The sequence below is a fragment of the Otolemur garnettii genome, unplaced genomic scaffold (assembly GCF_000181295.1).
Source record: "Otolemur garnettii isolate 467f Iridium unplaced genomic scaffold, OtoGar3 scaffold00008, whole genome shotgun sequence".
NCBI lineage: Eukaryota > Metazoa > Chordata > Mammalia > Primates > Galagidae > Otolemur > Otolemur garnettii.
This window is the reverse complement of record NW_003852403.1, coordinates 37216378-37228174: the sequence shown is the minus strand read 5'-3', so window position 1 is coordinate 37228174 and position 11797 is coordinate 37216378. Positions and strand designations below refer to the sequence as shown.

At 39.1% G+C, this 11797-nt stretch overlaps 1 protein-coding gene across 2 annotated transcripts in view; it reads right to left on the bottom strand.

Moving 5' to 3' along the window:
- The window catches only part of BTAF1 (B-TFIID TATA-box binding protein associated factor 1), a 103680-nt gene that overhangs the window by 69580 nt on the left and 22303 nt on the right, over positions 1–11797 (bottom strand). For both annotated transcript variants that reach the window (XM_003783699.3, XM_023509570.1), the window contains exons 4-7: positions 10884–11030; positions 6024–6187; positions 3878–4014; positions 478–607 (exon numbers count right to left, since the gene is read on the bottom strand). In XM_003783699.3, coding sequence (XP_003783747.1) covers positions 478–607; positions 3878–4014; positions 6024–6187; positions 10884–11030 — 578 coding nt within the window. The remainder of the gene's footprint in view (positions 1–477; positions 608–3877; positions 4015–6023; positions 6188–10883; positions 11031–11797) is intronic.

The window sequence follows — 11797 nt, the reverse complement described above, 5'->3', positions numbered from 1 at the left end:
AAAAAAAAATAGCTGGGTGTTGTGTAGGCACCTGTGGCCCCAGCTACTTGGGAGGCTAAGGCAAGAGAATCGCTTTAGCTCAAGACTTTGAGGTTTGACAACACGGCATTCTACTGAGGAAGACACAGTGAGACTCTGTCTCAAAAAAAAAAAAAAAAAAAAGAGGGTTAGTGCCTGTGGCTCAAGTGGCGCCAGCCACATACACCTAAGGTGGCAGGTTTGAATCCAGCCCAGGCCTGCCAAACAACAATGCCGGCTGCAACCAAAAAATAGCCAGGCGTTGTGGTGGGCACCTGTGGTCCCAGGTACTTGGGAAGCTAAGGCAGGAGACTCGCTTGAGCCCAGGAGTTGAAGGTTGCCGTGAGCTGTGATGCCACAGCACTCTACCCAGGGTGGCAGCTTGAGGCTCTGCCTCAAAAATAAAAAATAAAAATAATTAAAAAAAAATTTTTAACAGAAAGTTATTTTCAATAGTACCTCTTCAGTTAAGGAGGAATTGTCTGGAATATTATCAATCAAGACTTTGGAATCATTTGCAGACTGATTAACAACAACATTTGCTATTTTCCGTCTCTTTTCTTCTGGTTCCCCATCAGTGCTGTCATTGCTAAAAAATAAAAGTCACCATTTGAAAAATGAATAAAAGATCATGTGAACCACAATGACTAAAGATAACATGAATCATAATGAAGAGAATCCATCATCTGATCAAATGTTTTACCATATTCTGCTTATATGGTTTACTTTGAATCTCAGGTATCAAGTAAGATTAACTACTTAAAAGTTTTTGAGCAAAATATACCCTAACTATTCTATGGGTTCATGAATTCTTCCTTTCAAATTGGATCTCAAGTTCAGCTTAATTGCTCCTTCCCATCTATTAATCAGTTCCTCTCCTTTTTAATTTTAATCTCTTGGTCCAATAACCTGTTTTTAGCCTTTTGTATACTAGAAAAAACTAATACCCTGGGTAATAAAACATGACCTTACTAATTCTTTAAAAATATAGAGAAATAAGAAAATAACCAATGAAAAAAGACAGAGAAAATTGGAGGAAGTGTTAAAAACCAAAAATATTGAGGCTAGCTTAAAATTACAAAGGAGAAGACAAAATACCTATATTTAATATTAAAAAATGGAAAAATTGGCCCGGTGCCTGTAGCTCAAGCAGCTAAGGTGCCAGCGACATACACCAGAGCTGACGGGTTGAAATCCAGCCCGGGCCTGCCAAACAACAGTGACAACTATCACCAAAATAGCTGGGCATTGTGGCAGGAGCCTGTAGCCCCAGCTACTTGGGAGGCTGAGGCGAGAGAATTGCTTATGCCCAAGAGTTTGAGGTTGCTGTGAGCAGTGACGCCATAGCACTCTACCCAAGGCGACAGCTTGAGACTGTCTCAAAAAAGAAAAAAAAAAAGGAAAAATTGCAAATTTTAAAGTGTATATAGCACTACTTTTTATGAATAATTTCTTTCCTCTCCATCTTAACAACATGATTTATTTCACTAAATATTTTTTCTATAAGGTGATAAAAGAAATCTAAGCCTCCCTAACTTCATCCCCTATTTACTCTTCCCTCAATCCTCTCCAAGCCACATGGGTTGGTCACCTTACATCCTTTAACTTGCTAACCATGCTTCCACTTCTAGGCATTTGCCCTTGTAACTCACTCTACTTTGAACGTCTTTGCTTAAATATTCACAGAACTCTCTCTTCTTTAAAATCCTTACTCAAAAGTCAACTCTATGATGCTCTCCCAGACTACCCTATTTAAAATTTCACAGTCAGCCCTCGACACAAGGGTTAATAAAAAAAAAAATAATAATAAAAAAGAAAATTTCACACATTGCTGCCATGTTTTACCTTCTTTCCTCTCTTAACTGTTATGGTTAATATGATCTATATTTTATATATATGCATATACAACCTATTCCTTATTTACCTTATTCTCATCTTTCTTTCTCTCAAGAAGGCAAGCTATAAAGACAGGAATTCTTATCTATTTCATTCACTCTTTTATCCTCAGGGCCTAGAACAGTACTTGACACATAGGACATATTTAATAAATATTTGTGGAATGAACGATTTATGAATTCTGAAAAATAAGGTCTACTATCTCCAATTTTTAAGTCCTTGGGTAAAAGGGTTTATATGAATAAAAACCAGCAGGAACATTTAAGTTACTGTATGATTCTACTGAGCTGTTAAAAAAAAAAAAACCTGTAGTTATCAAGCTCAAAAATGAGTTTATACTTTAAAACTTAACCCTAAGTTCAAATTTCTATGAAGCAGATGTTTATTATTTATCTACAAAAGCTATATAATTTATAGCTTTATGTGAATAGAAAGAACAAATATTCTGTCACCTACAATAACATACAGGTTGTTTTTTTTTTTACTGCAGTTTTTGGTTGAGGCTGGGTTTGAACCCGCCACCTCCGGCATATGGGGCCGGTGCCCTACTCTTTTGAGCCAGAGGCACCATCCCAAAATCAGTTTTTTTTTTTTTTTTTTTTTGAGACAGAGCCTCAAGCTGTCCCCCTGGGTAGAGTGCCGTGGCATTACAGCTCACAGCAACCTCCAACTCCTGGGCTCAAGCGAGTCTCCTGCCTCCGCCTCCCAAGTAGCTGGGACCACAGGCGCCCGCCACAACGCCCGGCTCCAAAATCAGTTTTTATAGGCTTTTTATTAATTCACTATTTCTCACATATTTTTTGAACATTACTAAAGATTCTGATTTAGGCTTGGCATCCATAGCTCAGTGGTTAGGGCACTGGCCACATGCACCCAGGGCTGGTGGGTTCGAACCTGGTCTGGGCCTGGTAAACAATGAGAACAACAGCAACAAAAATAGCTGGGCATTGTGGTTGGCGCCTATAGTCCCAGGTACTTGGGAGGCTGAGGCAAGACAATCGCTTGAGCCTAAGAGTTTGAGGTTGCTGTGAGCTGTGATGCCTTGGCACTCTAGAGCAAGGGTCCTCAAACTTTTTAAACAAGGGGCCAGTTCACTGTCCCTCAGACCGTTGGAGGGCCAGACTGCAGGCCCGGGGACGAGTCGGCTGCTAAACAGGACAGGCAGCGGCAGCAAAAACACCCGGCAGGCCGGATAAATGTCCTAGGCGGGCTGCATATGACTCGTGGGCCACAGTTTGAGGATGCCTGCTCTAGAGGGTGACATAGTGAGACTATCACACACACAAAAAATAATAATTCTGATTTAATAGATCTGAATGGGACCCAAGAATCTGCATGTTTAGTTTTGAACCATCTTTTAAGAAATGCTGTTCTAAGCCATGCAGTGGTATCACTTTTATTAACTCATTAACAAAGATAGTGACTTAATGCACAGAGTTCTTTCCTATAACAGGATTAAGTAAACAAACCTAGATTATAACCCACTATTTAGCATAGCTCCAGTTTAGGGAACAAGTAATGTAACACCATAACAATACTTTCTCACTTTACTAATGCAGTGTGCTAAGTTACGGTCCTTAGACTACCTCTTTGACTTCATTCTCTACCGTTCTTCTTTCTACTTATACCAGCAGTATCTCCCTTCTTTCTACTTCTTGAATTTTCCATGATTAAGACATTTATACTTATTCCCTCTACCTAGAATGCTCTCCCATTTGTAGCTCTTTAACCTTGTTCACAACCAATAATCAGTAAGAAAAAGAATTTGCACATGGGGGTCTTTCTGGGGGAAGTGGCCTTAGTCCCTAGTAACGATAAACAATCTCGGACAACTGAGCAACACAATCCACACAGTATTCCCCAGCTAAACATGTCAGCAAAATATTTTTATAAATCCAGCAGATACAGATTTAAAGTACACAGCACTAAGGTTTTAAGTGAATAAGGAGAAAAAGATTACTACCTCTTCTCATTAGTTTCCACTGCATCCCTGGATCTCTGTTTTGCAAATAACTTGGCCATTCTTTTAGCTTTGTTCTTTTGTCTATTGCTCATTCCTGCTCGAAATTCTGAGTCAATCAATTCAGCTGCCTGAAGAGTCTAAAAGAATAAAAGAATGCTGAGTTTGAATTTTTTACATTAAAAGTAATACCTAGGCTAAGCACCTGTAACTCAAGTGGCTAAGGCGCCGGCCACATACACCAGAGTGGGCGAGTTAGAATCCAGTCCGGGCCTGCCAAACAACAATGACAACTACAACCAAAAAATAGCTGGGCATGATGGTGGGCACCTGTAGTCCCAGCCTCTTGGGCGGCTGAGGCAAGAGAATCGCTTAAGCCAAGAGTTAGAGGGTGCTGTGAGCTGTGATGCCATAGGACTCTAGCCAGGGCAACAGCTTGAGGCTGTATCTCAAAAAAATAAAAAATAAAAAGCAATGAAAGTAATACCTAAAAGTCTTTACCTCAGAAGAGAACTAGATCTATAAATATCAGTATATCCAGATTGATCATATTCTTTTTTGACACACTTACGCTATTCTATTGTATAGCTGCAATGTCATTTCATTCTTTTCCTCCTTCTCTAGTCTTCCAATTCTCAACAGATATGCTTGTGCTTAACTTTTTTTCTTTTTTTTTGAGACAGAGTCTTGAGTGCCACGGCATCAGCCTAACTCACAACAACCTGGAACTCCTAGGTTTAAGCAAACCTCTTGTCTGGCACTACAGAGAAACCCTGCACAGTGTTGGTTAATTTTTTTCTATTTTTAGTAGAGACAGGGTCTTACTCTTGCTCAGGCTGCTCGCAAATCCCTAAGCTCAAGAGTTCCTCCCCCCACAGCATCCAAGTGCTAGGATTACAGGCATGAGCCACCACATCTAGCCCCACTACTTTTTTTTATATCACAGATATGGCAGAGATGTATGATTCTAATCCACAGTGGCTTTTGAAAAAGCAAGACTTCAAATAACTATCATACCATGTAAAAGTAGTAAGAGCACATCCTAAACTAATAATCATCTGCTGAAAAGATAAAAATTATAGGCATAAGCAGTTGGTCCAGAATTCTATAGTTAACTTAGCCCATACACTCCTTTCCTCACAACCATTTACTCCCTAGTCATTTGGCTTTCTTTTCCATTCATAAGAGACACTATAGAATAGAAGTGGTGGCTAACGCCTATAATCCTAGCACTCTGGGAGGCCACAGGAGGATGATCCCTCAAGCACAGGAATTTAAGACCAGACTAAGCAAGCAACACTCGGTCTGTACTACAAATAGTATAATTAGCTGGGCACTGTGCAAGAATCTGTAGTCCTGGACCGTGCCTGTGGCTCAATGAGTAGGGCGCCAGCCCAATATACCGAGGGTGGCAGGTTCAAACCCGGCCCCGGCCAAACTGCAACAAAAAAATAGCCAGGTGTTGTGGCAGGCTCCTGTAGTCCCAGCTACTCGGGAGCTGAGGCAACAGCCCAGGAGCTGGAGGATGCTGTGAGCTGTGACTCCACAGCACTCTATCGAGGGCAAAAAAGTGAGACTCTGTCTCTTAAAAAAAAAAAAAAATGAAAGAAAGAAAATGGAAGTGTGGGAGGGTGGGGGGAGTCCACTACAACTTTTAGCTAACAGTGCTAAGCTTCTATCTCTGTAGTATCTATTACCAAAAATTCAGTTTAGGCCAGCATGTTGGTTCACATCTGTAATCCTAGCACTCTGGGAGATGGAAGCAAGAGGATTACTTGAGCTCAGAAGTTTGAGAGCAGCCTGTGCAAAGCAAGACCCCATTTCTACTAAAAATAAAAATAATTAGCCAGGCGTGGAGGTACACACCTGTACTTCTAGCTACTCAGGAGGCTGAGACAGGGAAGACTGCTTAAGCCAGCAGTTTAAAGTTGCTGTAAGTTAAGCTAATGCTATAGAACTCTAGCCTGGGCAACAGAGTGAGACTCTGTCTCAAAAAAAAAAAAAAAAAAATCAATTTAAAGACACTAAATTTTGGTAGCACTACACAGCAATAAGCAAAACATTTTTTAAAAATTACAATTACATAAGCAAAATAAAGCAAATCTTTTGTATTATTACTTGTAATCAAACAACCAAACATTTTACCTACAGGTTGTTTGTTTACAAGGGCTGCTGCAGTTGGGGTATAATCCAAATCTTCATCATTGAAGAGTTCTTCAGTACTCATTCCAATTGCTTCTCCCATATTAAGGCCAAGTTTCTTCTGTAATAGTTTTCGTTGGCGTGCTATCCTCTCTTTAGGATCCACTTCACCTTTAAACAGAAAGGAAATCTATTTCCTCTAAACCAGGTAAGAAGTTTTCTAACACATGCAGCTCAGACTCTATCACAATAAAAGATACTCAATATAATCTCTGAACATCCCATAAATTCTATTACCCAAACATGACTGGAAAATGTTCTAGCTAATGAAAGTCTAGATTTTATTCTAATTTCTGCATGTATTTCCAGAGGAATACAAAGTACTCAATCTAAAGAACAAGGAGGAAAAAAAGAAAGATTTAAAAAAATAAAAAACTCAAATATGAAGTTAAGAAAACAATTTAATTTACAAAAGTAACAAAAAGAAAATTTACAGCTTGGTGCCCATCCACACTCAGTGGTTAGGCTGCCAGCCACATACACCAGGACTGGCGGGTTTGAACCCAGCCCGGGCCTACTAAACAACAATGACAACACAACTAAAAATAGCTGGGTGCTGTGTCAGGAGCCTGTACTCCCAGCTACTTGGGAGGCTAGGGCAAGAGAATTGCTTAAACCCAAGAGTTGGAGATTGCTGTGAGCTGTGACACGACAGCACTCTACACAGGGTGACATAGTGAGACTCTGTTTCAAAAAAATAAAGAAAGAAAATTTAAAACTTGTATTGTTAAAACCATATAAAATATGGTAGAAGAAATTAAAGATCTAAATAAATGGGCTTGGTGCCTGTAGCTCAGAGGCTAGGGCACCAGCCCCATATACCAGAGCTGGCAGGTTCAAATCCACCCTGGACCTGCCAAACAACAATGACAACTACAACCAAAAACCAGCCAGGTGTTGTGGTGGGCACCTGTAGTCCCAGCTACTTAGGAGCTGAGGCAAGAGAATTGCATGAGCCCAAGAGTTTGAGGTTGCTGTGAGCTGTGACACCAAAGCACTCTATCCAGGGAGACATAGTGAGACTCTATCTCAAAAAAAAAAAATCTAAATAAATGAAGAGACATTCAATATTCACACATCAATCATATTGTTAAGATATTGATATTTCCCAAACTGATGTACAGATTCAACTCAATTGTTATCAACTTCCAGCTGGATTTTTCTTTTTGCAGACAATGACAAACTCAGTCTAAAATTCATATGGAAATAAACCCAGAATAGCCAAAACAATCCTGAAGAAGCAACACTATTAAAATGTCCACACTGTCCAAAGAGATGTAAAGAATCAATACAATTCCCATCAAAACACCAATGTCATTTTTTTCACAGCTCTAGAAAGACAACCCTAAACTTTACATGGAAACTAAAAGAGAACCCAAAAAGCGAAAGCAATCCTGAGCAAAAAGAGCAAATCTGGAAACATCACACTACAGGACTTCAAATTATACTACAAGGCTATAGTAACCAAAACAGTATTATGCCTGTATAAAGGTAAACACAAGAGATGATGGCAACAGAGAATCCAGAAATAAAATCATACTACATACAACTGTAACTGAATTTTCAACAAAGCAGACAGAAACATACACAGAGGAAAGGATGCCTCCCCCCCCCAATTCAATAAATGATGCTGGGAAAACAGGATGCAAAAGAATTAAAACTGGAGAATCGCTCTCTCTCATCATATATAAAAGTTAACTCAAGATGGATACAGATTTAAATATAAAACCTCAAACCATAAAAATTCTAGATAATGTAGGAAAACTCTTCTGGATCCTGGCCTAGGCAAAGAATTCATGACTAAGAGTATAAAAGCAAATACGACAACAAAAGTAAATAAACAGGCTCAGCGCCTATAGCTCAAGTGGCTAAGACACCAGCCACATACACCAGAGCTGGTGAGTTTGAATCCAGCCCAGGCCCGACAAACAACGACAACTACAACAAAAAAAAAATAGCTGTGCGTTGTGGCGGGCGCCTGTAATCCCAGCTACTTAGGAGGCTGAGGCAAGAGAATCTCTTAAGCCCAAGAGTTTGAGGTTGCTATGAGCTGTGATTTAAGAGCACTCTACCCAGGGTGACAGCTTGAGACTCTGTCTCAAAATAAAATAAATAAATAAATAAAATAAATCGCTTTAATTTTAAAAAGAAAGTAAATAAACAGGACTTAACTAAAAAGTTTCTGCACAGCAAAGGAAATAATCAACGAAATAATCTGATAACCTACGAAATGGAAGAAAGTGTTTATATTCTATATACCAGACAAATGACTAACATCCAGAATCTACAAAGAACTCAAACTACTCAGCAAGACAAAAACAGATAACCCCATCAAAAAGTGGCTGAAAGACATGAACAGATCTTTTTCAAAAGATAAACAAAAAATAATGTTCAACATCACTAATTATGGTAAATTAAAACCACAAGATACCACTTTTCCCCTGTCAGAATGGCCATTATTAAAAAGTCAAAAAAAAGGGTCAGTGACTTGGCGCCTGTGGCTCAAGAGGTTAAGTAAGGCGCCAGCCTCATACACCTGAGCTGGTGAGTTTGAATCCAGCCCAGGCCCGTCAAACAACAATGACGGCTGCAACCAAAAAATAGCGTTGTGGCAGGTGCCCGCTAGTCCCAGCTACTTGGGAGGCAGAGGCAGGAGAACTGTTTGAGCCCAGGAGTTGGACGTTGCTGTGAACTGTGATGTTACAGCACTCTACCCAGGGTGACAGCTTGAGGCTCTCTCTCCAAAAAAATGCAGGACTCGGTGCCCATAGCCCAGTGGTTGGGGTGCCAACCATATGCACTGGAGCTGGTAGGTTTGAACCCAGCCCAGGCCTGCTGAACAACGACAACGACAACAACAAAAAAATAGCCGTTGCAGGCACCTATAGTCCCAGCTACTTGGGAGGTTAAGCCAAGAGAATCGCTTAAGCCCAAGAGTTTGAGGTTGCTGTGAGCTGTAACGCCACGGGACTCTACTAATGAGGACACAGTGAGACTTTGTTGTCAGCAAAAAAAAAAGTCAAAAAATGATAGAGGCTCTGCGCCTGTGGCTCAAGTGGCTAAGGTACCAGCCACATACACCTAAGGTGGTGGGTTCGAATCCAGCCCAGGCCAGCCAAAACAACAATGACGGCTGCAACCAAAAAATACCCAGGCGTTGTGGTGGGGGCAGCACTGTGGTCCCAGCTACTTGGGAGGCTGAGGCAGAAGACTTGCTTAAGCCTGGGAGTTAGAGGTTGCTGTGAGCTGTGATGCCACAGCATTCTACCCAGGGTGGCCGCTTGAGGCTCTGTCTCAAAATAAAAAAAACACCTTGGGAATTAAATACGGGATTAATCTGTGTCCAAAGCCCTGATATCCATTAATTTACATTCTCATCTAAAAATAGCAATATAACATTTTCAACACAACTAATAAATAAAGACTTTGCTTTTTTTTTTTTGAGACAGAGCCTCAAGCTGTTGCCCTGGGTACAGTGCCATGGCATCACAGCTCACAGCAAACTGGGCTCAAGCGAGTCTCCTGCCTCAGCCTCCCAAGTAGCTGGGACCACAGGTGCTGCCCCCACCACAACGCCTGGCTATTTTTTGGTTGCAGCCATCATTGTTGTTTTTGGCGGGCCTGGGCTGGAATATTACAATCTTAACAGTAACATTTTCTTTCTTAAAATGTGTGTCCCTTTTTTTGGCATTCTCTGTATACACATACACACTATGGAGTACTACCCAACCATAAAAAGGAATAACATGTCTTTTGCAGCAACTTGGATGGAACTTAGAAGAGCATTACCCTAAGTGAAACACCTCAGGAATGGAAACAAATACCACATGTTCTCACAAGTGGGAGCTAAACATACTCACATATATGGCCATACATTGGTATAATGAACACTGAAAACTAAAAAGGAGAATAAGGTTGGAGAGGTTTGAGGGATAAAAATCTACCTGTCAGGTATAATGTACACTGTTTTGGCAACGGGTACATTGACAAACCTGACTTCAGCATTCCACTATTCATACATGTTACAAAAAACACTTGTGCCTTCTAAATCTACTAAAATAAAAGAATAATAAAAAAAAAAACTAGATCTTTTAATAGAAGCCATACTAAGAAAGAGGGAATGGGTATTTAAAATATAAACAAATTAAAGATCATTTCAAGATTAACTTAATCAGCCAGGGTCTGAATAATGCTTAATTTAATTAGTGACAAGGCAGGATGCTGTTCTGTTTTGGGTTTTAGTCAAAAAGGTAATGTATTTATATAGAAATCCATTAAAATTATAAAATTTTTTTCTACTTCAGGCCACAATTTTGAATGCCCAGAATATTTTACTTTATACACAGATAGATTCTGTAAATTTGGGGGACAATACCTATCCAAGTTTTATTTTTTACTTTTAGCTTTTGCTTGGGACACTAGCATGAATAGATCCAACAAAACATGTGATAAAAATAAAATGATTATAAAATCTCTCAAATATCCAGAATTGTGAAAACATTACCATTACCACGATCTGTACTAATTCTGATTTTAAAAACTAAGCTCTCAGATAACACTTTATAATTCTGATATTATACAATTATCAATGAAAATGATACATCTACATAGTACATACTCACAAGGAAAAAAATTCTCAGATTGTAGCTTCAGATCAAATATTGCTGATTACCTTTGCCACTACCCCCAAACTTCAGTCAATTTATATTTCATGACATGTTAGATTATTCATGACTGATGAACAGTGACAAATTAGTTTGAAAACACACATAAATTTCAGACTTTCTCCTGTAGGACTACTACATACCTGATTTTTCATCCTGGACTTCAAATTCTGCACCAGCAGACCCCAAGAGTGATGCACCATGTTGTAACAATCTACATATATCAAATCTGTCAAAATTCAATCGATCTGTAGTAGATGAATCTTCCATAGAACTTTCTGAAGTAGGTTCTAGATAAGGTTTTAAAACATTAATTTGACCATATTAAATTCAGTAGAAGAAAATAGTTAATACTTAGAGTGGGTGGGTAATATTTTAAGAAATGTAAAAGTGGATGAAGTGGATAAGCTATTTGGATTTTTATGATCAGTCTTAGTTATCTGTGAATAAATTATTAAATTGGTGGCTCCACTTCAACAAACCACGAAAATGTTAACGAGTATATGTGTGACTATTTCCAACCATGAAAGCATAATTACATTTAGAAATGCATCCCCATGTTAAAATGTCTATATTAAATATCATGCTATCTCCATTTATTGTTAAAGAGTTTAAAAATACTGAGGTAACAGCATGAATTTATTATAGCACTAAATTAGAATATTCATAGAACGTATTCATCATGAGCAACGTTAAGCCTCATCCCTCTCTATATGTGAGGAATGGCTAGGCCACAAAGTAACAATGCACTCAATAGGACTCACTTCCCATACTCCAAGCAAATATCCTAATGAATTGCTAAAATTATACAAAGGGTGCCAAATAAATGTATACAGATTTTAAGGAAGGAAAAAACTGTTAAAATTGTAATATAGCTCACTATATACCAGTAACAGAAGATGAATACAAGTCACATTTGACTTCTACAATTATAAAAGATGCTCCAAGTGGTTACCATCAGCATCCAGACATTTCTCATTACGGTGAACTATTGCTTCAGCATTGGTTTTATTTTTTTTTTTTTTTTTTTTGAGACAGAGCCTCAAGCTGTCCCCCT